At 46.8% G+C, this 27019-nt stretch overlaps 1 protein-coding gene across 1 annotated transcript in view; it reads right to left on the reverse strand.

Moving 5' to 3' along the window:
• Nucleotides 1–5038: 5038 nt before the first annotated feature.
• MDN1 (midasin AAA ATPase 1) overlaps nt 5039–27019 on the reverse strand; it is a 156691-nt gene continuing 134710 nt past the window's right edge. Inside the window, exons 85-102 of the mRNA XM_008069236.2 lie at nt 24347–24488; nt 22982–23157; nt 22289–22441; nt 21525–21672; nt 20104–20417; nt 19711–19875; nt 18250–18351; nt 16985–17180; nt 15781–15951; nt 14642–14811; nt 13795–13884; nt 12609–12724; nt 11795–11969; nt 10721–10794; nt 10494–10608; nt 8883–8946; nt 7334–7476; nt 5039–6532 (exon numbers count right to left, since the gene is read on the reverse strand). Coding sequence (XP_008067427.1) covers nt 6344–6532; nt 7334–7476; nt 8883–8946; nt 10494–10608; nt 10721–10794; nt 11795–11969; nt 12609–12724; nt 13795–13884; nt 14642–14811; nt 15781–15951; nt 16985–17180; nt 18250–18351; nt 19711–19875; nt 20104–20417; nt 21525–21672; nt 22289–22441; nt 22982–23157; nt 24347–24488 — 2703 coding nt within the window. The 3' untranslated portion in view covers nt 5039–6343. The remainder of the gene's footprint in view (nt 6533–7333; nt 7477–8882; nt 8947–10493; nt 10609–10720; nt 10795–11794; nt 11970–12608; nt 12725–13794; nt 13885–14641; nt 14812–15780; nt 15952–16984; nt 17181–18249; nt 18352–19710; nt 19876–20103; nt 20418–21524; nt 21673–22288; nt 22442–22981; nt 23158–24346; nt 24489–27019) is intronic.

Consider the following 27019-nt stretch of genomic DNA (forward strand, 5'->3'; position numbering starts at 1 on the left):
CGGGTTCGGGACCCGCCCGGGCCGCCGGGCGAGCCCTCGCCTCCGCCACAAATCAGAAAATCGGCCGGGCGTGGTAGCGCGCGCCGTCAGTGGAGTTACAGCGCTGGGGCGGGGAGAGAAACGAAAGGCAGTGTTCCTCCGAGCCGGCAGAAACGGGTACAGGCCTGGAAGGCTGAGGCGGAGGGTCGCCGGGCGGCGGGTGGACGCCGGGGTGGCCGCGGCCTCCGGGCCGGCGCCGGGCGGGCAGGGAGAGAGGAAGCGTGTGTCGCGCACACACACGGGCAGGCGGACGGGAGCAAGCGCCGTGACGCGCCATGGCCTCACCGTGTTTAGCTCCACCGCTGCGCGACTTAGCGGTTCAAGACCTGGGTCCTGATCGTACGCAGGCCGGCCGTGCCGTCTTTTTCGTTGGCGTCGGAGTCTCACTGCGTCGCCCAGACCGGAGCGCGGCGGCCCCGCCGCCTCCGCCTTCCGGGTAGCCGAACCGCCGGCGCGCGACACCGCCCCGGCTGACTTCTTTTGATTTGCTGTCGAGATGAGGTCTCGCCGCCCAGGCGGGTCTCGAACCCGCGGGCTCGCGCCATCCCCTCACCCCAGCCTCCCGAAGGCGCGGGATGGCGGGCTGAGCCACCGGGCCCGGCTAATGCTGATGTGTAAAATGTTACTGTTTTAAGAAATTTGCGTCCTGCCTTGATTCCTCGTGCTCATCCTGTGTGTTCTTTTCTAGCGCCAGCGTTTTCCCGAGTGGGTCGTCTTCGCGATCCTTCGGAACAGCGCTTGAAAGGCCCGCCCACTGCAGCCTTGGGCACCTGTTAACGCCGACAAGGAAGTGAACGCCCCGCGCCAGGCCTTTGTTTTTCTTACGGCTGTCTTATCTCCCCCACAACACACCCTGCGTGTCCTTAGGTTAAGTTGTTAGAAGTGGGGTCAGTGAATCTGCCCTATTACCTTTCTAAATAGTGTTGTATCGAGCGTTACAGTAAGCCTTACAGTAGGCCGGAAGCGAACGTTCAGTTACAGATTTGTGGAGGGCTGCATGACTGCCTCACCCGTTGGGATCTCAGCGCTCCCCACACCAGCTGTCCCGGCCACTTCTTCAGGCCTGTTACCTCTCCCTGAAGTGAGGTAATAGCAGCTGCCTCCGCTGTATCATATGTAAGGTACTAAGAGGAGGACTTGGCACACACAAGAACTCCAGTCATCAGCTTTCGAACTTCACCGGGCATTGTATGAGGGATGCTAACTCCATGACCACATTATCAAGGACCTGCTTTCTAAAGCCATGAAAAGATTTTTAGTTTTAAAGATGTGGGGCACAATTCAGGGTTTAGGTGTACAAATGTTCATTATGCAGGCACCCTAGTTGATGAGGTGTGCCCCCCACAGTGGATTCCCACTACTGCCAACCCTTTTCTTATTGTATTATAATCGTTCAAGGTCCACTTATAAGAGAGATGTAATACTCGGGTCTTTGTTTCCGTGATTACATCGTATTAAAGATTCTAAGTCGATCCAGGTTGCTGTGAAGTTCATAATTTTGTCCTTCTCTATGGCTGCATAATATTCCATCACGTATATGTACCACATTTTTTTAGATCCAGTGCTCTTTCGATGGGCAGCACAGTTGGTTCCATGTTCTTTTTACTGTGAATAACGCTGCAGTAAACATGCATGTGCAGGTGTCTTTTTCAGAGAGGGATTTGAGTTCCTCCAGGTTCATTTCTAGTAGTGGGATTGTGGGGTCGTATGGAAGGTCGCCTTTTATTTAGATCTTTAAGGAATCGCCACTGTTTTCCACAGAGGCTGTACTAGTCTACACTCCCATCAGCAGTGCAGAAGTGTTCCCCTTTCACCACATCCTCTCCAGCATCTGTTGTTTTTTAAGTTATTGATGACGGCCATCCTGACTGGAATTAGGGGGTATCTCATTGTGGTTTTAATTTGCGTTTCCTTGATGACTAGTGAGGCTGAGCATTTTTTCATGTCTCTGTTGTCTGCTTGTGTGTCTCCTTTCGAAAAGTGTCTATTCATCTCTTGCTCACTTTGTAATGGGGTTGTTCTTTTCTTTTCAGCATGTTTGAGTTCCTTGTAGATCCTCAATGTTAGGCCTTTGTCAGACATACAGTTGGCAAATATTTTTTCCCAGACTGTGGGCTATCTCCCTGACCTCTTGGTGGTTTCTTTGGCTTTGCAGAAGCTCATTAATTTGATGAGGTCCCACTTGTCTATCTTATCTCTTATGGCATGGGCACTTGGGGTTTTGATGAGGAATTGGTTGCCAGTTTGAGTTTCCTTAAGGGTGTCTCTAAGAATCTTACGGTTTGAGGTTTTACGTTTAGGTCTTTGATGCATTTAGAGTTGATTTTTGTGTATGGTGGTAGGTATGGGTCTTGTTTTACTCTTTTGCATGTGGAATGACCTACTTTTCAAGTTCTGTTTAATAGATGAGCAGTAATAATACACTGCTGATTTTAAGTATGAGTCTGAGTTAAGTAGCCCTCACCATTTTTAGTTATACTGATTTTGTGAATTATCTGCTCAAGACTGGGGTCCTAATTTTATATGAGCTGTTGGTGCTACTTTTTTCTGTGCCATTTCTTTACACATACAGAAATTAAGTTTCATGTATATTTTTCTTTCGAGGCTTTCAATTTCATCTCCCAGAGCTCTGTAACTCATTTTTTTAGTCTCAATTTTTGAAATAATTACTTCACCTAGTGAATTTACTTTGGTTTATGCCATGAAGTAGATCTAAGTTATTTCCTAAAGGCTAAGCTAGAACACCATTTATTAAATACTTCATCCCTTTTTTCTAGGCTTTGTGATGCCTTTTGACCATATGGTAAATTATTTTAGAGTCTGAATAATTTGCTCAGGATTGCTTCATTTTGGACTAGTGTGTTTTTGTTGTTGTTGTTGTATATGCTTTATAATCTGGCAAGACTTGTTTCTGGGGAAAAAAATCGATTATTAGTGTCCTGTATGACATTTAGAAATGTTTTGTATTATTCCCCTCCAAATCATCTTATGATCTTTATTGGAATATCGAAATAGTGTCGAACCTATCAACTTACATGTGAGAACAGACTTTTTTACACTGTTTCTTCTTCCCACCCACAAGTAACCACTCATGCTAGATGTGGGTAATATTGGCATGAGGCACATATGCTCCCTGACCTCAAAGACTCATACTTGGGGCTGGAAGACCTGGACGTTCAGTATAGTACTAACAAATAATATTTATGAGGTTCGGACTCTGTGAGCTCATTCTTCCTGGAGGGCTTATCTGAGTGAGGTGTCTGGTCGGGCAGTCCCTAAGAGCATCTCAGACAACATATGGAACGCTGGCAGATTGCAGGAACTGTGGTTTGCGGTGACCAGACCAGACAGTGGTGGGATGCTGTAACAGAAGGGACAGTGAGTCAGACACAGCCTCACAGGTCACACCGAGGAGCCTGAAGGGCACCCTCTTCACAGCAGGGAGGCTTGAAGGGATTTTTAGCTAGAGAGATTTTAGAAAGATCTTGGATGTTCTGAGTAGGATACAGTGAAGCGAGCAAAGACAAGTGATTTTCAGGATATCACTGAAGTAGTCCAAGATAGACTAAAAGAGCCACAGTGGAATGAGAAGCTTTTATATATGATACAGCTGAGGCAGATGCTATTATTTCCCTTAGGGTGAGGTAACCGGCCTGAAGAAGTAGCCAGAATAGCTAGCATAGGGAGCACTGAAATTCCGACAGGTGAGGCAATCACGCAAGCCCTTAACAAATCTGTAACTGAATGTTTGTTTATGGCTTACTTTAACCCAATACAACACTATTTAGAAAAGTAGTATGGCAAAGATTCACTAACCCCGTCTAATGATTTGGGGGAAGACGGGGCAGAACAAGATGATTCATTTGATTGGGGTTTGGTTAGAGAAGGAAGCAAAGCAGATGCAAAAGTGAAGTCCCAAGTCCGTAAACAGGATAGCTGTTGGAGCGGTCAACCCAGATGGGGCGTGTTGAAAGGACAGGTCTGGGATGAGGGAGTTGGAACAGGTGACCCGGGAACACGAATTTACAAACGAAGCACAGCCCCAGCAGGCATCTGACTGTGGCTGGGCACGCCAGGAAACAGACCCTCCAGACCGCTGGCTGGGGAACTCTGCAGGCTCTGCGCTTAGATGATCCCTGAGGCCGTGGGGTGGCGAGGTTGTCCAGGATGAGAGCAGCGAGAGAGCCCGGACGCTTGTGTTCTGCTGAGCGTTCTTCAAGCACCGAACTTGCCTGTTTGGCCAAGGAGATGGGGGAGTGCGGAGAACGACGACAGCAGCATGACATACCGCGGCAGCCTGCTTTAGCTCCGTGTCTGCAGCCTGTCGGCAGCCCAGTTCCTCAGGCGCTTTCTCCGCGTGGCTCAGGCACGTCAGGCCTCTCACCCTGGACCAGGAACCCCCCCCCAGTTCCGGAGAGGTTCCGGTGACACTGCTCGCTCTTCCCACCACAGCACAAGCCGAGAATGGCATTCTTGTTTTCCTGCTTAGTGGAATTCCTACGGTCCCAGACCCCAGAAGCTACTCAGAGTCGAGGGAATCACTCTGGGCACCCCATTTGGGAGCTCCATCTTTGCTGATTTCTCAAGGTAGATCTTACAGACTTACCAGCCTTAAAGGCAGACAGAAGAGATGGCATCAGGCATCACTGTCGCGATGCTGGTGTCTTTGCCTGCCAGGCACGACAACCCTGCTAGAAGATTACAACTTCCTGCGCCGTGGAGGGCTTCAGCCAACAGGATGTGAGTGGAAGGGATGTCGCTGTGGAGCAGAATCTTCACGAACCCTTGCATGGTTCCCCTAGCTCGCCCTTTGCCGTCTGCCTCAAAGCCAGCAGTTGCTGCTCAACCCCCCCACCGTGGCCACAGACACAGGTGGGAAACAGACACTGTAGTTACCACTGAAGTTGTGGGATCGTGAGAGCTGACGTATCCGGCAGAGACGGTCAACCCGGAGTACACCTTTTGCAGTCCTCTGCCGTATTCCATTAATGCTCACAAGTTACATCAATAGTGGTATATGTTTTAATCGTTTTCAGAATATAAGCTGCATAGCTTTTTAGAACAAAAAATAATGATGATATAACTTCAGGTACATGCTTTAGGACACCTGGTTAAACAACAAGCAAATCTGTGTCTTTGATGACCACCTCCAAAGGGTGGCAAACTTCACAGTGTAACTTGGAAACAGACATGGAGATAGGTGATCACATCATGGCATGTTCCATACAAAAGAACATTCTGACAATCAGAACATTAAATAGAACACAGCACACAGTTTCAAGTATTCAATCACTGCTTTCTGGCCAAGTAAAAACTGCCCAAGAACCACTGATATATTTTCACTGGAAAAAAATAGGTGTAGCTGCTGATTTCTTCCAGATACTGCAATTTTTTTCCAGAATGAGACTGTCCCAGTCCAGCTTGAAAGCAGTGTGAGGAATGATTCTCCCCCTCAACTTTTTAGGAAAAAGAAATGAACTGAAAGAATAAATTACAACAACAGGGACTCTGGCACTGAATGAAATAAAGGGAAAAATCACCTTTCTATCATTGCATAGTCTCCCGAGGCAGCAAATGTGAAAGAGGACACTGAAAAGCCACTTCGTCTTTACATAGCCCAAGGATCATTTCTACAGATTACTTGGGCTCCCATAATGTCCAAATGCTTCCTGAAGACACACACACCACGCGCTCCTCACCCTCTGAGAGAAGGTAGTTCCCTTTCACAATACGCATAGTAAGAAAACACACCCCCATACTCTCCAACTGCTTGACAGCTTTGGGTGCACACCGCGGGCTTGGCAAGCGTAGAGCAGGGCTGAAGGGCAGCTCCCTCTGATCCTTCGTCAAAGGACTGCCAGAGTCCCATGCTCCTGGCGGCATCACCTCAAGGTGCGGGTGACCAGGGCCCCCTGAGGGTAACAGGCAGCTGGGCCCCAGGGCTGGAGCACGGCTTCCTCCTGGGCCTGGGCTTCGAGAGGGGGGAGAGGAGCTCTCCCCAGTTCGGAGCTTGGACGCCTGCTGCTGCTCCTCCTTGCAGGTCTGCTCTGAAAACCTTAGCTCTGGCAAAGTGGGGAGCCTGAGAGCTTTCTCTAGGCTCTGGTATCACGTGGCAAAATTAAAAACAGGCATTATATAAAATTTGTGTAGCTGTTGGATGAATTTTTATAAGTCAGATACAATGAAAGATAAAAGAATATCCTGTTTCTGAGCTGTGAGTTCAGAAAAAGTTGTCCAAAGGGAGCACCTGGGCAAGAAGTGTGACGTTCTGACCCTGAAGTCTCACTCTGGACTGCTCTTTGTTCTAGGGGTGGTCAGAGGCCGTCACCAACTCAAACCACTGTCTGAGGGCATCACTGAGGGTCTCAGGAAGCGCGTTCACATCGCGAAGAATAACGTAGAATGGGAACGGGAACTCCTCCATGTAGGATCGGATTTCAGGCATCTCTCCAGGGCCCTTAAATATCGGCACTTTAATGTCCAGGATAGAATCCTGTCAACAAAAGACATTTGGAAATAAGAGGGGAAAAAAGAAAACGAAACCAGTCTTTGGCTAGCTCTTCTATGATCTCTTTTGCTGACAACTTTTCAGTCTCCTGGGTCTTATTCTTGCATATGAAAGTAGCTGTTGCTATTAAGTAAAAGAGAATTTTCAGAACTCTCATGAAGGAGGAGGCAGCTCTCTGAGTGCCCCTTGCGGGAGAATGGACACTGAAAGGAAGGAAGGGGATAGAGAGGAAAGTCCACTTCCCCACAGCGGGATCTCCTAATCTATGCTTGGAGTCAATCACATTAAACTTCGCCTTATAATCAAGGTCTCAATGTGACCTGCAGGGACAATGCGTCCTGGGGACGGAACTGTCCTGTGGGTGTCATTTCCCTCAGCTGACTGATGCTTCCTGCTGTGAGGAGGGCTGCTGAGATAGACGTATGTGTGGAAAGAGCTGGTCTCCATCTGGCAGTCTCAGGGCCCACCATCAAGGCTGCACACCTGCACTGACTCGGTGCAGGAGGAGGCTAGGACCCGCAGAGCCATTCGGAATCCCAGCTCTCCTGCTCATCACCTCTAACCTCTCTGTGGTTCAGTCCTTCACTGGAGTGGGAATCATGACCGCCACCGTGCTGGCTTACTGTGAAGAGTAACTGAGACATGCACAGTGTCTAGAATGGAACCTGACAGAACGCTGTGAATGCTGGGAGTTCTCGAGACCGCCCGTCTGGTATTTCAGATGAAACAGGTGAAAGGGAATCCCCACCTTATCTCCAGAAAAGGTAGCTTTTAGGAGTCACTCACCCGTGAACTGGGGTTGTCCAACACAACAAAAATGACAAAGATGTTTGCATTTCGAGCAGCCTGAACTGCCGCCAGGACTCTTTCTTTGCCCTCAAGGAAAAGGCCTCGTCCATCAGAGACTACCAGGAGGAGCTGTGCAGTTTCTGCAGGACACAGGAGAGAGAGGAAGGGAATAAAACCAAAATCCATGCTTAATAACTCACGACTAAAAGTAGCTAGGTGTGACAAATTAGTGTAGGCTTTCTCTGTTAAGACTAAGCAGACCTCTAAAGCAAACGAATTTGGGGCACAAACAAAAGGGGCTTCTGGTTAGATCTATGATGCAAGAGGCCTGAGTCAGAGACAAGGCATAAGAAGACATGCTCAGTATCTGTCAATATAGCAGAATTTCCCAAGAATGCCTCAGGAAATGTGAAGTGTAGATCAACTTCAACTGTAGAGCAACATACTATATATGAGAATTTAAACATTTATTAATGGCTGTCAACTATAAAAATGGTCATACTGAGTAGGCCATTAGAAACAAGTACCCAAACCAGAAACCTCGAACTGTGTCTTTCAAATTTCAGTCATCATGTATATCACCTTTAGGTTTTTGTCAATTTCTTGTGCTTAATGTCTATACTTTTTCCTTGAAATTTACTCATCTAAACAAAAACATAAATAGGAAGGAACTGTTAAACAGTGAATGAGCTGTTTTAAAAATTTCAGATATACAATGTTTCTAGCTAAGGATTATGTAATGCATGAAGGCAGGCTGTCTCTTTGTCATGGAAGTTTAGCAAATGCCGAGCGGTTTGAATGACTTGCTTCGAAACAGCAAGTTTCTTTATGATACAAACAGAACTGAGAGACTTTTGGAAAGGACTAAAGAATTGGTATGTTCAAGCCACGAAGCAACTGTGTTGGATTAGCTGATTTTAAATTAGGACACTCTCTGCTTTCCTCTGTTATTAAATTTCACGGAATACAGTTGTCCCTCATTCTCTCAGGGAACTGGTTCCAGGACATTCCCCACCCCTGCTGCTCATGCCGCATACCAGAACCCACACGTGTTCTAGCCCCACAGTCAGGCCTGCACAACCCAAGCACAGAGGTCTGCCCTCCGTATACTCAGGTTTTGCATCCCTTGAATACCGTATGTATTCCATGTTTGGTTGGGGGGGGGGAACCAGCGTGTAAGTGGACCCAAACAGTTCAAACCTGTGTTGTCAAGGGTCAACTGTAGTCTTTTCATTTAATTTCACACACCTAGCTCCTTTCTCTCACAACTCTGAACTCAATCTATCAAATAAGTGTGTACTAGTTATTACAAACTAATTAGTATCCAGATCCCCTACTGTTTATAAGCCTCATGAGTATAGGTTTGATAAAATTTCTGACTGAATAAATCAGTAAAAACGTCCATCTACTCCACCTGTTTATGCCTTTCCTGTAGAGAATGCACTTTACAGCATGGTGACATGCACAGTGACAGGAGACAAGCAGCCTGTGAATACGGAGCATAGGAAAGCACTTTGTCAGCAAAGAGGAAAGCAAAGCAGCTCACCTGGACTGACGTTCTGTGAGAGCTGCTGAGCGGCTGCAAACATGTCAGCAACAGACTCTAAAAACTAAACCACATACAGAAATAGACAGTTAAAAACTATTTAAAATGATTTCCATATCAAAGAGGCTGAAATTACTTCTGACACTGAAGTGATTGTCAGTTAATCATGTCAGGTTTGTAGGACATTGTGGGGGCCATGGCACAATTTTATTTTTTTTTATTAGGATACAAGCTCCCTACGTGTTAGCTGAAAAATCACTAGCATGAGACACATTAACAGTAGGAAAGACATACTAATGTATTTAACGTGTATACACGGGAGTCTTCAGTTTTAAGACCAAACTTCCCAATGAATTACAGAAACTTTTTTTTGAGTTGGAGTCTCACTCTGTCGCCCAGACTGGAGCGCAGTGGCCACTTCCAGCCACCACAGCCTCGACCTGCTGGGCTCCAGCGATCCTTCCGCCTCAGCCTTCCGAGTAGCCAGAATTACAGGCATACGCTACCATGCCCAGCTGATTTTTTTTTTGATTTATTGTAGAGAGGAGGTCTCGCTGCCCAGGCGGGTCTCGAACCCACGGGCTCAGGCAATCCACTCATCTCAGCCTCCCAAAGGCACGGGATTACAGGCTGAGCCACCGAGCCCGGCTGATACAAGCATTTTTTTTTTTTTTTTTTTGAGTTGGAGACTCACTCTGTTGCCCAGACTGGAGTGCAGTGGCCACTCCCAGCCACTGCAGCCTTGACCTGCTGGGATCCAGCAATCCTTCCGCCTCAGCCTTCCAAGTAGCCGGAATTACAGGCACACACTACCACACCCGGCTGATTTTTTGATTTATTGTAGAGATGAGGTTTCACCAAGTTGCCCAGGCGGGTCTCGAACCCGCGGGCTCAGGCAATCCACTCACCTCAGCCTCCCAAAGGCGCGGGATTACAGGCTGAGCCACCGAGCCCGGCTGATACAAGCTTTCTTAAGCACAGATGAGTCATGTCTCTGCATACATCCCAACAGAGTTCTGCAAGACACCCCAAAGGAATTTCCCTGGGGATAGAAAGTCAATAACCTTCTTAAAGTAAACCAATCAGCTGTCTTCTCTCAAAAAAAAAAAAAAGGAGCCAAAAAGAAGGCAAGAAAACACAGTATGTCCAGTGCAACCTAAAAAAAGGAGATTAAGTTAGAGTAGGAACCAGGGAGATATTCCTCTATGATCTGTTTTGCACTTGTCATATCATCCTGAGCAAGTCATGGCCTGCATTTCCTATCATTTCTTCTCTATGCTCTATGAGGGCGAGAAACGGGCCTTGGCCCACCTGGTCCAAGGCACTGAGAGATGAGTCTATTTTTCAAAGTGTTGCAAACCGCTCAGAAGAAAGTAGGGTGCCCGAAAACCAACGATGCAAAGTCACACAGTCTTTGAGAAACAGAACAGTCTCCCCTTGTTTTATCATGGAGGCCAAGGAAGCTTCTCTCCTCGTGCCATACTGACTGAGGTGTAGGGACCGTACCTGTCCCAATACCATACTTTGGGGGGGAAGTGGCTTCTAAAAACTTTGGCTTTCCTAAACCAGCTTCGGAATAACTGCAGAAGACATTTGGCTTCATTTACATACCTGAGCAATCTTGGTTTTCTTCTGCTGGAATTTGCAGAGCCGTAGTATCTGGGACCCTGAGTAATCACTGAACTGCTCATGGAATGGATGTAACAGCCTTACGGACTCTCCAAAACTTGGGGGAGAAAAGTGAAATACAACATGAGTTATTTTTCTATAGTATGATGAAAATAACAAAGCAAGGTTGTGAAAAGGACTTCCCCAGTGGGATTGGAAGGCCCTAGTACCTGCACACTGCAATCTGCCCCACTTCCAGGAGGGTTAGGGCATTTCCGATCACGGCCAAAGATTCAAAAGCAAGCTGTGAAATAGAAAGTTAGGGAATAAGAATATTCTCCAAACCACTGCCCCTCAACCTTTCGTTACCTCAAGATTCCCACAGAAAAGATTCTTTTTTGTATTCTATGTGGCACACGCGAGAAGACCATCACTAAGACTATTATATTCACACCCAATCCAGAGGCTAGGGTGACCTTATGCCCTGCCTGGTACCATACATGCTGAAGCCTAGAGTCCATTACACTGGCAGGAATGGTCTGCTCGTGACATCATCTAATGGAAAGCGGCCTGGAGAAATAGTCTCTAACTTTAAAACTGTCTTTCCTTCTTTTACTGTGAACGCCACAAAAAATAATCCCTGTGGATAACAAATTTTAAAAACCAATTTAAAATTCATTCATTTGTAGTAAAATCAGACTGTAGAATTACATTGGAAACTTTCACTACCACCTGCATAAATGACAGCATAGTTTCAGAACTTAAATTTTACTAAGAAGCACCAAATCAAATGCTTTACATACATTATATCATTTAATCTGATAATCCTAAGTATGACATTATAACTATTATGTGTGTGTGCCTATATATGAGTACTGTTAGGATCCTCATTTTTCTGAAGGTAAAACTGACACTTTAGAAGTTGCCCAAAGTCTTGTGGTAGTAAGTGGGGAGCTGGGACATGAACCCAGGTTCAAGGGTTTACTAGTACACTGTTCTATTTTCTGGAAAATAAACACTGTCAGATTTACTTAGTCTACAACTCTGCAACAATAGAATAGCAGGGTTGAGAAACAAAATGATTTAAAAGACCTACAATAGTAAGGGACCAAAATACTTGAGACATCCTGAAATCGCCCTCTTGAATTTAAATCTTAGGTCTTCTCAAAGATGGTGATCACAGTCTTGGAACAAGTTAATTGTTTTTTCAAAACGTTTTTTGCCAGATAGTTTTTAAAACATTTAGGTGGCCCATGGAATACAGTTTGGTGTTAACTTTCCACCTAAACATTTCTCTTCCTTACCTGCTTGGTATGGTTGTCTACCATACTAGAAGAGTCGTCGACAGCCAAACAAATCTGATACTGGCGTTTACTGGGCTTGGTCCTTCGAAGCCAAATCTTGTCTTTCCGAAACTGACTAGCAATGTACGGAATGACCTTCCGCATGTTCAGTCGTTTCCCGGTGCGATAGTCTCCTCTGTTAAATGTATTCAAACAGGGGCAAAGATTCGTCAACAACCGCAAACTCCTGAGAATTTTCTTTAAGGACAAAAATCACATTAATAAGACCTTAAAACCAGTAATATCAAATAACTAGGAACCTGGAACCGTGAAGCGTTACTGTTAATTGAGGACAGGATCTTCCTGACCACTACCAGAAAAACTGGACACGAATGTGGCAATAAGTAGGTCCTTCCAGAAAAGCTACAACACATTTTTTAAAACTAGGGGAAAACTGTTTCCATTGACTATGAAGTCTTAGAGTCTCTCTTTTCTGTTCTAAGACTATGATTTTGGAGACATCTTTGAAAAGATCTAGGTGAGTGACGCCTGCAACACGTCACCAGGAGAACAGCACATATACCCAAAGGCTCAGCCAACGTCCCCATCAGAGAGTAATGAGGACAAGAAACTATAAATTCTCTCCAAACTTAACAGAAACTTGTAGGGCAGAGATAGCAATAGCAAGACAGCAAGGACACCATACTGGTGCCCGTGCGGCAGAAGGGGCAGTCCAGACGCCAACACCACGATGGTCAGGTGCTGAGCTCCACAGAACTGGTGGCACTGCCGTCCGTTCCAGGCTCTGTGAGGGCTCCCAACGGGGAAGACTCACTTCAGCTTGCTGGCTTGGGTGGGCTCTAGTATGAGCCGAAGTTCTTCACACAACTGTTGTGAAAGCGGTGCCGTTAAGACCAGGTAGCTCTGCCACATCTCAGCTGCAGCCTTCTCCTGTGACAACAAGATGTAAGTTACTCTCAGACCGTCAGCGCCAGCCAAGTCCTTCCTGCAAGATGAAGGCCTGAAGCAAAGTAGCAGAAAATGACCCACATGTACTTTCTCAGCAGAAGCATTTAAAGCTCTCGACAAGCTGCAATCCATTCACTCGATCAAAAATGTCTCCCCTTCCACCAAAGCACAACCCCCACTTCCAAGCGAGAATAAAACTAGGCAGCTAATTATTGGAATTCCTGACCAAACCAATGCCTTATTCATATTTACCTACAAGAGTTTAACATACACCCTTCATAGGGGGAGGGAGATGTAAATGGGTCATTTTGGCACGGGCAGATCCAGCCACTTACTCGTGGGCTCAGTCGTGTTTCCGAAGGAAAAGGGACACACTCAACAGTGTGCTCACTTCCTGGACACAGCCCCGAGACTTTCATGCCAATTAAGCAGAGCACTCAATACATGTGTGCAGTGGGATGGTAACAGGTACAAAATAAAAATATTGTACATATACAGTAGACTTTGGATGCTAATTCATCACAAATGAAATTTTCAGTAACTCCACACTACCACATTCAGTCAGCTGGCAGTGATCTAGGTAGCCTCTTCTCGGGACACCACAGTTCAGTCCAAGTTTTCTTTTTTTAGATTAGAAAATATGTTTATTTAGAAAGACAGTTACAGAGAAAGAAAGAGGAAATTCACCTCCCCAAGGTAGGGAAGGGGGGGCCAAAGCTTAAGGAAACACGGCCTGACCACAGCCAAAAAGCACACGGCCACACCATAGCTTAGCAAGGCAGTGGCCCAAGTTTTCAACCACTATCACATCTAGTGCATCAGTTGCACAGCTAGCAACAGAAATTAAAGAAGCTGAACACACCAGTTCCTGTTTTAATTAAGTGGCAAAGCAGGCAGAAAGCAATGGGCAGACTTAGGTTTTAGGATTATCATAACATTTTCCATATACCTGGTCCTTTTACAAAGATAGCTAGATCTAGGAAACTATTAAGTTTGCCATATGTTAAAAAACAACAAAAGTCAAGATATTTTATGAGTAAACGGTGACTTACTTCTTCTAGGTTTCCAGGTTCACGTGGCTGCCACATTTCCAGCTGTCTCTCTAGTTCCTGTCTTAACTCACTGACATCTTTTAAAAAGGGCTAAGAAGAAAGAACCACAGAGAAGGGGCATTGGCATCTCCAATTTATTGCTGCCAGCTGGCTTCCTCTCTGTAGTATGAACTCAAAAGTATATAGTCAAATACTCCTGAGATTCAAAACTTAATTAGGCACAATCAATGACACAATGAGAAGATGCCAGACAACCATCCTTTCTCTGCTTCCCATTTTAGAGACAATATGGATAAAGGAGAAAAAAAAACCAACCAACCAAACAAACAAACAAAAAACACTTATAAATCCACTCTGGTAAAACAAAAACAACAAAACATTAAGCTACCAATAATGAGAACATTCTTTAATTAATCTAGACTGCCATTAATTCTAACTATTAAAAAAAGAACTCAAACACCTCTATCTAAATGCAGGCATTAAGTCCAAGCTTCTTTATATTTAACCACATAAAGTGTTAATCATGGTTCCTCACACAAAGGATGGAAAAAAGAGTGGGATATGAGAGCCGGAAGCCGGGGACCAGGCCCACTGTCGCAGACGGGTCAGGGTGCTGCGACTCTTAGATTGTTGGGACAGTGTCCTGCGCTTAAAGAACAGGGCCATTTGCTTAAATAAAGAACACTTGTCACACCAACAGCATTCAAAATTTTGGTAAGAGCATGTGACACCCCCAAACAACCAGATGTGCCATTAAGGACTAAAAACAAAGATTTAAAAGCATTAATTTAAAATTCCATTTTGTCAATTTATAAAAGCAGTAATTTGTGAGCTTCAGTACAGGCACCTGGCAAATGGTGTCCATGAGGAAGTGGTGGGCTGTATGAATGGTTGACTCTTGGCTTCTTTCTGGTTTCTCAATCTCCACTTCGTGAGTTCTGTCTGTCCTGGGGTCTCGGTCTTCCTCCGTATTAACATTCTGGATCTCCGTCTCCATCTCATCAAAGCCAGAAGGACCTTGCTTCGCTAAAGATATCAGACCGACAGGGTCCGCATCAGACGCCACTCCTTCCCTCCCCAACACAGTCTCTTTGAGACAGTCAGTGCCAGCTCTTGTTTCCTACTTCCCTTCCTCCCCACCCTGATGTTGAAGGGATGTTCTGGAGAGAGGAAACTGGGGAGACCGTGGTTTATCGCAGCAAGCCATGCAGGACCGTGTGATCCTTGAAACCATGGAGGTAGAACTCTGACAAGAACTGCAGTCAGTACAATCATAGTTCCATTCTGCATAAGGTGATTAAGGCAAAGTCAAGATTTGACTCCAGGAAAGTCTGACCACAGAGTTGTGTTTTTCTCCCTGCACATGATGGCAGAGCAGTCAGCCATGTCGAACAGCCCTGAGAGGATGTGAATGAAGTGCAAGAAAAAGCCTTTGGATTTGGCAAGTTCTTTGAATTTGCATTTATTGCTGAAAGTTATTTGTCTGATGTGCGGAGTGCATGCCCCCATTAAATAAATAAATAAGTTGCCTGGTAACACAACCTGGCTAGCTATGACATGGGAGCTTGTTGCTTCCTCACATTCATTTTCTTCCTTGTAATATTTTACTGCATGTTATGCTAATATTATGTACTAGTATACAATCGAAAAACATAATTTCTCCAATCAAGAATATCCCTTCTCATCATAGCTGCGGTAAATTATTGTTTTTTCCTACATATTTTTACAAAGGACTAATGGGATTTTGCCACAAAGGACTAATGGGATCTGCCACAAAAAGTTGAGTTTCAGGGGCCTCCTCGAAGGACGCTACCACACTACCCCTGCCCACCTTTTCGCGCCCCAACAAAATATGGCGAAATCAGTGTAGGCAAATTCTTCATCTAAGCACAGGCTTGGACATGAAGCTGAACACCAGCCTAAGTACCAGAGAAGTGACTGAACGGGAGAGTGGAGGAAGGGCTTCCGTTTACCAGCAGGACTCACCAGAGGCGGCTGTGGTGGCCGACGTGGCCTGCTCTGGCTTCAGCTGCTCCACGGCTGCTGCTCTGAGCTCCTCCTGCTCCTCTGTGTCCATGAGCACATCCTCTGTCTCCTCCTCTTCCTGATCCTTACCACAGTCTTTGGCCAACTGTTGCTGCTCCTTGCTGGCCACATCTGCCAACCAAGGATACACACAGAAAACCTAGGTCTTTGCAGAACCACGTGATGATGAGGGGGCTATGGTTCCCGTCATTTCTAGCTTCCAAAATTATGATGCCTGCTTGGCCACTGACCAGCTATGTGGCTTGGAGGCATTGTCTGTGCCTAAGATTTCCTGCTGACCTCTCGATGGAACTGCCTGTTCCCTACCACTTACAATGGAACTGTGCATGCGACCACACAAATAGGGTGTTTAGCTGGGCTTTCTTTTTTTGAGTTGGAGTCTGTCACCCAGGCTGTGGCATGCTCACGGCCACGGCAGCCTCGACCTGCTGGGCTCAGACGATCCTTCCACCTTAGCCTTCCAAGAGGCTGGAACTACAGATGTACGCCAACACACCAGGTTAGTTTATGTGAATTTTTTTTTTGAGTTGGAGTCTCACTCTGTTGCCCAGACTAGAGTGCAGTGGCTGGTCCTGGCCACCGCAGCCTCGACCTGCTGGGCTCCGGCAATCCTTCCACCTCAGCCTTCCAAGTAGCCGGAATTACAGGCATGCGCTACCACGCCCAGCTGATTTTTTTATTTATTGTAGAGATGAGGTCTCGCTGCCCAGGCGGGTCTCGAACCCGCGGGCTCAGGCAATCCACTCACCTCAGCCTCCCAAAGGCGTGGGATTACAGGCTGAGCCACCGAGCCTGGCTTATGTGAATTATTGTAGAGACAAGGTCTCACCAAGTTGCCCAGGTTGGTCTCGAACCTCCGGGCTTAGGCAATCCTCTCACCTCCGCCTCCCAAAGTGCTGTGATTACAGTATCAAGGACATTTTAAAAGCTCATCATAATCTAAGAAACCCTGGGCATCTTCCTTGGCTGTGGATACTTCTGTCCCCAAACGAAACTGTATTTCTGCACATTTAGTATCATTCCAAAAGTCATTCCCTCCCCCTCCCAATATGAATTTGTACTGACACCTGGCAGGCTCACAGTCACACACCAAAAGCTCTCACAGAGAGCTCAGTGAGCCAAAGGAGCTTTCCCCACACCGTACCATAGGTCTGTGCATCATACATGTCGCTGCCTGGCTTAATGTGCTCGAATGCATCAGCTTCCTCCACCTGGGCCTGGGCTGGCCCCTGCTCTGCGTGGCTGTCTGCATCCACAGTCCTCAGCCTCTTGGTCACACGCTCACTGGGATCTCCCATGAAGCGTTCATTGTCAGCCTGCCCAGGTTTCCTCTTAAAACTCTGTGGGAAATACAAGGAAATAAACCACAGCCATGTCTGCAATGACAAAGACTCAAAATTACCACAACGTCCACGTAAGAGGGCAGGTTAAGTAAATTAGATGCAGCTATACGAGAACGGAATCCAATGTAGCTATTTTTAAAAATGAGGTTTCATCTACTTATATGTGATATATTTTTTTGTTTTTCTGAGTCAGAGTCTCACTCTGTCATCCAGGTTGGAGTGCAGTGGCATGCTTGCAGTCACTGCAGTCTCTACCTGCTAGCCTCAGGTAATCACTCTACCTCAGTCTTCCAAGTAGCTGGGACTATAGTCATGTGCCACAATATCCATCTAATTTTTAAATTTTTTTTCTTAAGAGACGAGGTCTCACTATATTGCCTAAACTGGTTTCAAACTCCTAGACTCAAGCAATCCTCCTGCCTCAGTCTCCCAAAGCGCAGGATTACAGGTGTGAGCCACCATACCCAGCACAAAATTTAATTTTTTTTTGAGTTGGAGTCTCACTCCATCGCCCAGGCTGAAGTGCGGTGGCAAACTCACAGCCACCCCAGCTTTGACCTGCTGGGCTCCGGTGAACCTTCTGCCTCAGCCTTTCAAGTACCTGGAACTACAGGCGCTACCACACCCGCAACTTTTTGATTTGTTATAGAGACAAGGTCTCGCCAAGTTTCCCAGGCTGGTCTTGAACCCATGAGCTCAGGCGATCCACTCGCCTCAGTCTCCCAAAGTGCTGAGATTACAGGCTGAGCCACCGAGCCCGGTAAAATTTAATTTTTCAAAAGCTACAACCTGTGAACAGCGAAGAAAAGAATGAGACTGGCTGGTGCTGGGCTTTCAGGCCCCACAGCAGGAACAGAGGTGGGGGAAGAGAAGAAGCCCTGGTGACGGGATTGTGCTGGGAAAATCCCACAGTCCTAGTTTGCTCTCCAAGGCTGCTGTCATGCCCAGTGGGACGGCAAAGGGTGGGAGGGTGGCATTTTTTGTTTGTTTTTAAACCACCGTGTGACAGCTAGAGCATTTCTTCCCACACGCAGTCGTCACCTAGGTTTAGCTGAGTGATAGAAACCTGTGTGTTTTTCCTGGTTGGCTTCTGGGAGGCCAAGCGGGCGATGAAGCTGGATTCATGACCTTCTGCCTGGTTGGCATCTGCAGCTCCACTCCCGTGCTCCTAGAAAATCCAAGCATTGAAAGAACGAGGTAGTGGAAGCCATTGCAAGTGCCTGGTTGCTGTGCTGCATCGAGCAGAACTCTCCCCACTGCTGCAATCATCTCAGAGTCTTCCCATCTCTCTCACCTGCTCTGGAATGCACGGTGACAAGGCCCGACCTACTGGAGTGCCTAGTACAGGGCGCTGTTATTCACCAGAGGCCTTCGCCTTACGAGGCTGTTCAGTTCCTCGCCTGCAGGAGTGTTAGGCCCACACCAAAGGCGGGAGAGAGCTACACTTCATCAACACCAGCTGTGTGCTTGACTTCGTCAAGGCTCACTCTCCTCAACACATCACGGAGAAAACAGAGTATCTCATGGGGCTACCGCGAGGACTTGCTGAAGCCATGAAAAGGCCTGACGCCTGGTGGGCGCTCAGAGAATGACTGTGGGGGTGGCGGCCATGGGCTACGTGGCTGCTGCTATCAGTGAGAACATGGGGGCTCGAAGAGGCGATGGAAGGTGTCCCGATTGCCCCTGAACCGAGCAGGGCACTCACCGTCAAGCCCCGCCACGGGACCCAGCACCTGAACTGTGGCCACCTGAACTGTGGCCCGGCACCTGAACTGTGGCTACACGTCCCCGAGTCAGGGAACGAGGAAGTGCTGTGCTTTTCAAATGAAGTACTTAGAAGCCTGGCGGAGAGCAAGGAAAAAGCAAGCACCACAGAGGCACACACTGCATGAAGTCTGAGTTCAACGCTGCCTTTCTTGGGAGGTTTCTGACAAACACGAAGCTGACCCTCCCATCAAGAGAATTACCAGTCTAATGACTATTCTTAATATACACATCGCTGAAATTCTGCCTGTAGCGAATGTTCTGAAGTTTGCCCTGGGAGGTGTATAAAAATAAGTATAGGGTCATGCTCCACAGAAAGACAGTTCACGTCTTTAGGCTGCACCAGTTAATACCACATTTTTCCTGTATATTTTCTACGTTGTGATATGTGAATACCTAACCCCTGTGCTGCAACAGCCTACAGCGTTCAGCAGAGTAACATGCTGTGCAGGTTTGTGGCCCGGAAGCAACTGGCCCCAGCACAGCCCTGGTGTGCAGCAGGCTCTGCTGTCTTGGTGTGCGCGAGGATGCCCTGTGCAACTCACACAACAGCGAAATCGCCTAATGACACGTGTTTCAGAATGTATCGCCATCGTTAAGCAACACATGACTGTGCAATTCTTTCCTCAAAGAATGGGATACGATCTTTTACGTGTCAACAACAAGACCAAAAAAAACCAAACATATACCAGCTGCTAGCCACAAGAACACAACTGAGACAGGAAGGAGAGAGGCCGCTGGCTGCCACAGCGAGGACCCTCACCTCTCGGCCTGGCTCCCCCTCAGGTGCGGGCCCGGCCAGCTGCACAGCCTCAGGGCTCTGTATGGTCTCCACCCCAGTCTGCCCACAGGCCTGCTCCTGCTCCTTCCTCTCCGGGGCCTCTGGCATCGGCTCCTCTGGGTCAGAGCCCTCCGCTTCTTCCTCCTGCTTCTGCGGAGAAACCAAACACCGTTTTATACACCCTGCAGCAAGTGGGCTCCCACCTCTCACGGAAGGAACTCTACAGGGTGGGGGGGGTCGGCAAGAGGGTCTTCAACAGAGCTCAACACTCCTTGGTGGCACCACCTAGAGAAGGAAAAGTATCCTCCAAGAGAGTCTCGTGGGAACAGAGGTGATCTCCCCCTTCTCATGATCATCGTTAATGGTCCACAGTACCTGGGGCTGGAAGCCGTGGTCAGAGGGGCCATTCTGCTCCCCTTCCTCGTCGACTTCCGGGTCCTGTCCCTCCGGAGACTGCTGCTGCTCCTCTGGTTTTTCCTCGGGATGTTCAGCTGCACCTTGGCCATCAGCTCCAGTGTCCATGTCCTCCTCCCCTTCCACCTTGTCGTCTTCACTGGGGCCTTCTTCAGGCTCATGTGGACTCTGGCTTTCATTCTGGTCTGTTGCAATCTCTTCATTTCTTTCGTCGTCCTCAGAGCCTGTTTCTTCCATATCCCCTGGTTTTTCTTTTATCTCCAAAGGATTCTCCTCTGGATAGATACCCCCCAAAAAGGAATACCAGATTTAAAACATTTGTTTCTTAATTATAAGAAATCTTGAAGACTTCTTAAGCGGGAGGCAGTTACATAAGTGGTTTGTTTATTATTCTCTTAACCAGGGATTGGCAAACTATGACCCATAGGCCCAATCTGCCCCACCACATTTCTGTAAACAAAGTTGTTTTTTTTTTTTTTGAGTTAGAGTCTCACTCGGTTGCCCAGACTGGAGTGCAGTGGCCACTCCCGGCCACCGTAGCCTCGACCTGCTAGGCTCTGGCCAGCCTTCCGCCTCAGCCTTCCAAGTAGCCAGAATTAGAGGCGCGCAATACCACACCCGGCTGATTTTTTATTTATTGTAAAGATGAGGTCTTGCCAAGTGGCCCGGGTGGGTCTCGAACCCGTGGGCTCAGGCAATCCACTCACCTCAGCCTCCCAAGGCGCGGGATTACAGGCTGAGCCACCGAGCCCGGCTCTGTATAGGTTTTACTGGGACACGGCCATATATATTCTGCTACCTATGTGTTGACCCCATCTGTGTTGCTCTGCCCATGGATGCTTCTACACGACAGCAGCAGTACTGAGTGTCTACAATGCAGCACTATGGCCTGTGATGCCTCAAGACTTATTATCTGATGTTTTACTAAAAGAAGGTTTGCCCACCTCTGTTCTAAACCTGACTCCTACACGAAGTGGGGGCCCCCAAAAATCCAGAATTATTTTTTGGAGGGTGGGTCCCTTGCAGTGCAGGCTTCCCCCACTAGTCCACACTGTGCTGAGTTTTCTCAGATGAAAAAGTCCTCAAAGGGAAACGTTTTGCCCCAAATGGCAGAAGTACTAAAAGGCATCAAAACTGACAAGTTCAAAAACTCTTTTGAGCAATGGAAAAAGTGAATTAATAGGTATATTGCATCAGAGTGTACTTTGGTGACTAAAGTTTAAATATATAAGAATAAATAATTTTTTGTAAATAAACTCCAGAATTTTTGGGGGTCCCCCCGCCATGTCTGGTGGGTAAGTGAATGGCTGCTGAAGGTGACTAGCTCTCGGTTCATTTTCAGTGAGTTTTGACTGGTGTCTTTGGGTTTCTGAAAGACACACCTTCTCCTTCTTCATTGTCACTGTCGTCACCGCTGTTCTTATCTTCACTGTCAAGGTTCAAGTCATCAGGAAGGTCCAAGGCCTCGGGTTCTGGCAGTTTTTCCTGATTGCCGTGGTACGGGTCCACTTCATTCTCATCATATTCCCTCTTCCGTACAATTGCGAGAACAGGGGAAAAATAAAAATGAAAAACTTTTATCTCAAACAAGAAATTTAAGAAATAAAGATAACTGCTCCCCAAATTATAAAAAAGAAAAAAGACAAAAAAAACAAAGGACCACAGATTTTCGCTTCCAAACAACAGCATGAGCCCAAACAACATGTAGCCTCCCTTGTCAGTAAACATCTGGATACTTTGTGTCCTGTCAGGAGTCTCAGTCTGTCGCCCAGACGGGAGTGCAGCGGCCGTTCCCAGCCACCGCAGCCTCGACCTGCTGGGCTCCGGCGATCCTTCCGCCTCAGCCTCCCAAGGAGCTGGAACTACAGGCGCGCGCTACCACCCCGGCTCATTTTTTGATTTACTGTAGAGATGAGGTCTCGCCAAGTTGCCCAGGCGGGTCTCGAACCTGCAGCCTCAGGCAATCCACTCACCTCGGCCTCCCAAAACGCGGGATTACAGGCTGGGCCACCGAGACCGGCTTGCGCATTCTTTTATGAGGCAGTGGGAGAGCAGTCAATGACCAGAAGGAGAGTCTGAGATGCCCAAGGACTGTAGTGTGGTGGCCCTGGCCTTGATTCATGATTCAGATGCTAGTCCTTATTACCTCATCTACTTGTTCATTAATTTTGTCTTGGCCCCGTCCATCGTCATCAGCGGCTGCCTCTTCCTCTTCTTCCTTCTGATTTTGCTGATTTTTATCTTTCTTTGAATTCCCAGCATCCAAGTTGTCATCTTTAGCAACAAGTTCAGAATCTTCCTAAATGACAGAGGAAGGAAAAACACAAAGTCATCACGCCCATCCAAGAAACTGCTTCCACACGAGTTAACTTGCTAATGTAGTTCTTAGACATGTTTAGTTTCTGCCATGGACCTAGCCCGTGGGAATCAACCTGGAGACAACAGTCCAGGTCTCCTGGAAGCAGCAGAAACAGCGGGTGTGTGAACAGTGAGGCGGATCTGATCATCAGATACATCCTGCTGTGCTGCTGCAGTGTCATACTCAGCCCTGGAGTTCTCCTAAGCTGGGAGCTGGAGAAATCCAGTGGCCAGTAGTCAGCTCAGAGCACCTGCACCACGTCTGGTCAACCTCCATTCTCCACAACATATGGGAGACTCAGGTCAGGCTACTCTTTTAGCTCCGAATACAGTCAGTGAGCTAGGATAAGAAGAAAAAAGAAGGACGGAAGAAAGAAGAACAAAGACAGAGGAGGCAGAGCAGTGAACGGCGGGGAGCAGGAGGGGTGGGAAGATGGCCCCCTCAGCCAGGCGACGTCCAGATGGGGGATCTTTCAATTACCTCATCCATTCCTGGTCCTGTTTCTTCAGTTTTACTGTCTTCTTCCTCCTCATCTTCCTCCTCGTCGTCATCGCCCCAGAGCCTCTCATCTAGCTTGTCAGCTTCCTCACCATGGAGATCGCCCATCTGTTTATCCAGGTCTCCGCCCTCACTGTCTGCCTCCTCATCCTCCTCTTCTGAAAGGGAAGGCACGGAGCTTAGTGCGGCAGATCTGCAGACTGACCCAGGCCTGTGAGCGTGAGAGGCGCGGACCCACTTCCTGGCATGGTCCCGCCTAGGACGTACTGCCTGCAGCGACAGATACCCACGGGCAGATGCCTGAGATCCACTAACGTGGTGCTGCTGCACGAAGAGCGGCAAACCAGCTGTCAGGATGCCTGCTCTGGTGTTGGGGGAATGCCCCTAGGGGACCCAGCAGCCAAGACACTGATGTGGGAAGTGATGGGTTTGGAACAAGCGGTTTCCCGGGGTCTTCCTCCGTCTCCAACAGACTGTGCTGCTATGACTGCATCCAACATCCAACATCCAACACCCAATGTCAGGTCTCGCTCAGTGAACCAGGACTTTCGTACGCTTTACCAGAAGTCCTGTCCTTAGGTTTCTTAGGCCAGTGTACACCTTTCTACTCTAAGGTCCGCTTTCATTTCCACAAGATCTTCACTCAGAATAAGACACATCATCTCAAATTAAGCTTCAGACAGAAATTTAAGGCAACAGCTGAGTTACGGTACAAGCATATGACAGGTGATGATGTGCTGTAAGAAATCATATTCTCAAACCAGTTTTTCATGACAAAGGGAATGTTCATAAGATGTTAAATGAAAAAACCAGACTGCAGAACTATGATTTCTCGGTGTACAAATATGCAATAAATGGAAATAAATACTGAAAATGTGGTAAGAGACGTGGGTGGTGGGCCTAAGGGGGAATCTACTTCTTTTCTCTTTGTAACAAATCATCTATACCAACATCTACTATTTTTTATCATTAGAATTAAATGTCATTTTGGAAGAACTGCACGGAACAACTTGGCTTTTGCCGAGAGCCCAGCTCTATAGGGGTCATCTTGTTCTTTCAGGCTCCCCGAAGGGCCCTCCTGAGCCACTGCGTCTTCAGGACCCCAGGCAAGCAGAGCCCCAGCCAACGGCCCAACGCACTCAGGAGAGGAACCTCTGAAGCAGACTACGGCCTTCTGCCTCGGCAGAGCGGGAGAGCACACGAGGCTCTGCGTGTCATCTGCAGTCACGCAGAGTAACTGGTTTGTTTCAAAAGATTGTAAGAGGCTCCTTATTGGTAACATGTAATTTTCTGGAGAAAATATTTTGGTTTTCAAAAACAGGAATGAAGTGACAGATGATCTCAAACCTTGTTCTTCAAGCTCCCCATCATGCATTTCCCCATCAAAATCCTCTGACATCTCAATGGCATCATCCTCGCCCTTTATGTCAGATTTTGAGTCAGGATCCTCTTGGTCTTTTTCTTGGCCCTTCCGAAATGTATCTTCCACCTATGTCAAAAAGCATTACAGAAAACATCAATAAATGGTATAAATTGATTAATGTTTCCTTCAGTTCAGGAATATAAATGCCATGGTTACAGTATAAAAGTATCTTGGGAAAGAGGAAGAGCGCCAACAGAGACACCCACGTGGAATAACGCATAAAAAGTTGGTTTTAGCCGGGCTCAGTGGCTCAGCCTGTAATCCTGCGCCTTTGGGAGGCTGAGATAAGTGGATTGCCTGAGCCTGCGGGTTTGAGACCCGCCTGGGCAACTTGGCAAGACCTCATCTCTACAATAAATCAAAAAAAAAAAAAATATTAGCCAGGCGTAGTAGCACCTGCCTGTAGTTCCAGCTACTCGGAAGGCTGAGGCGGGAAGGATCGCCGGAGCCCAGCAGGTCGAGGCTGCGATGGCCAGGAGTGGCCACTGCACTCCAGTCTGGGCGACAGAGTGAGACTTCAACTCAAAAAAATAATAATAATAAATAAATAAATAAATAAATAAAATAAAAAGTTTGTTTTACATTTCTGGAATTTCCACTTTGTTGCAATCATAATCACAGAATATGGAATTCTGCTCAGGTTTTCTTCTTGGGAATTATTATTTTTTTAATTCTAGAGACATTTAAAAAGAATATGTATTCTTTGTAGGATAAAAGTCATCATCAATCTTATTTTTATCTAATTTCTAGCTATCTAGTTTTGTCACTATGAAAGACTGCCCCAATGTAAATGTCATTTGGTTCACTTTTCCTTAATTTATATATTTCTGTACAACCTGTGATACTTGAGACAAAAAGATTCACAATTATTATTTCCTTCATTATGGATGGTTTTTGGAAAGTCCTTTTTATAAAGTACAAAAATTTAAAAATCTCATTTGAAGAATTCTAAGCAAAATAGCAAGATGCTCCCATTCTGGTGCATCTTTGACTTCTGTCCATGAAGACACTGACATGTACTTGGTCAGACAAGTGATACTTATCAACACCTGCTTCCCAACAGCCTTTTAAGTAAAAAGAGGATCATATAAAGTGTTACGTGATCTGTTCTTCTTTAGCTTTAAAAGCATGCCAGGTATGTTTCCATGTTGATGCATGTCCATCTCACGCCATTTAATTAATACGGTAGTCTTGTTCTGTATGGATGGAGCTGTAATTTAAATAATTCCCTCCTCATGAATATTAGGTCTATTCCATAATCTTCACCATCACAAAGAATGCTGCAGTGACTGTTTCTACGTAGGGATACACACACCCTCACATATTTATCTAACTTTGACCCTTACTAGCATTCCTATAAGAAAATATGGAATTGGGTCAATTAAAAACAAATAATTTAAAGTTCAGCAGATACTGTCAAACTGATCTGGTAGCTTTTATCTCACTTAATGATTTTACATGAACTGTACATTTTATTAGGTTTGCATCTTCTTTAACTTTTTGGGTTTTTTTAAAATAAAGTCTCATTCTGTCAACCAGGCTAGTGTGCAATGGCATGACCATAGCTTACTGTGGTCTCAAACTCCAGGACCCAAGTGTTTCTCCTGCCTCGGCATCTTTTTGTTTTGTTTTGTTAGAGTCTCACTCTCACCCAAGCTGGAGTGCAGCAACAGCCACCACAGGCCTGACCTGTTGGGTTCAGGCAGTCCTTCCACCTCAGCCTTCCAAGTAGCTAGGGCTCCAGGTGTGCACCATCACGCTCAGCTAATTATTTATTGTAGAGTGGAGGTCTTGCCAAGCTGCACTGGCTGGTATCAAACCCTTAGGCTCAGGCAGTCCTCTCGCCCCCACCTCCCAAACTGCTGGGATTACAGGTGTGAGCCACTGCGCCTGGCCCCTCTGCATCTTTTTTCAGTTAGAAAAAGTAGAATGTGTAATTAAGTAACTTGAGAAATACAGAGCTCTGCCACATAAATGCTAGCATTCCTCTTTGGTTTTTTATCTCTTTCCAGTTTTTCCTGCCAAGAGAGGGACTCTGAATTAGTTTGTTCCTTCATCTTTTTTTTATTTTTTTTTGAGTTGGATTCTCACTCTGTCGCCCAGACTGGAGTGCAGTGGCTGCTCCCGGCCACCGCAGCCTCGACCCGCTGGGCTCCGGCGATCCTTCTGCCTCAGCCTTCCAAGTAGCCGGAACTACAGGCATGTGCTACCACGCCCGGCTGATTTTTTGATTTATTGTAGAGATGAGGTCTCACGGTCCAGGCGGGTCTCGAACCCGTGGGCTCAGGCAATCTACTCACCTCAGCCTCCCAAAGGCGCGGGATTACAGGCTGAGCCACCGAGTCCGGCTTGTTCCTTCATTTTTAAGCTACAATACTACCCGAAATACACATTTCTGATCCAATTTAACTTAGACCTTAGATCAGGCATTTGAAAAAGCATGTGAAAATTTAAAAAGCATTCTTGATTCTAACCATAAAAGGATATTGGTTTAAAAATTTTAATGGGCCCTTAAGACATACAATAAAAAAGGCAGCTATCAGCCGGGTTCGGTGGCTCAGCCTGTAATCCTGCGCCTTTGGGAGGCTGAGGTGAGT

Source organism: Carlito syrichta, unplaced genomic scaffold (genome assembly GCF_000164805.1).
Source record: "Carlito syrichta isolate Samal-C Ts95f unplaced genomic scaffold, Tarsius_syrichta-2.0.1 Scaffold311873, whole genome shotgun sequence".
In the NCBI taxonomy this organism is placed as follows: domain Eukaryota; kingdom Metazoa; phylum Chordata; class Mammalia; order Primates; family Tarsiidae; genus Carlito; species Carlito syrichta.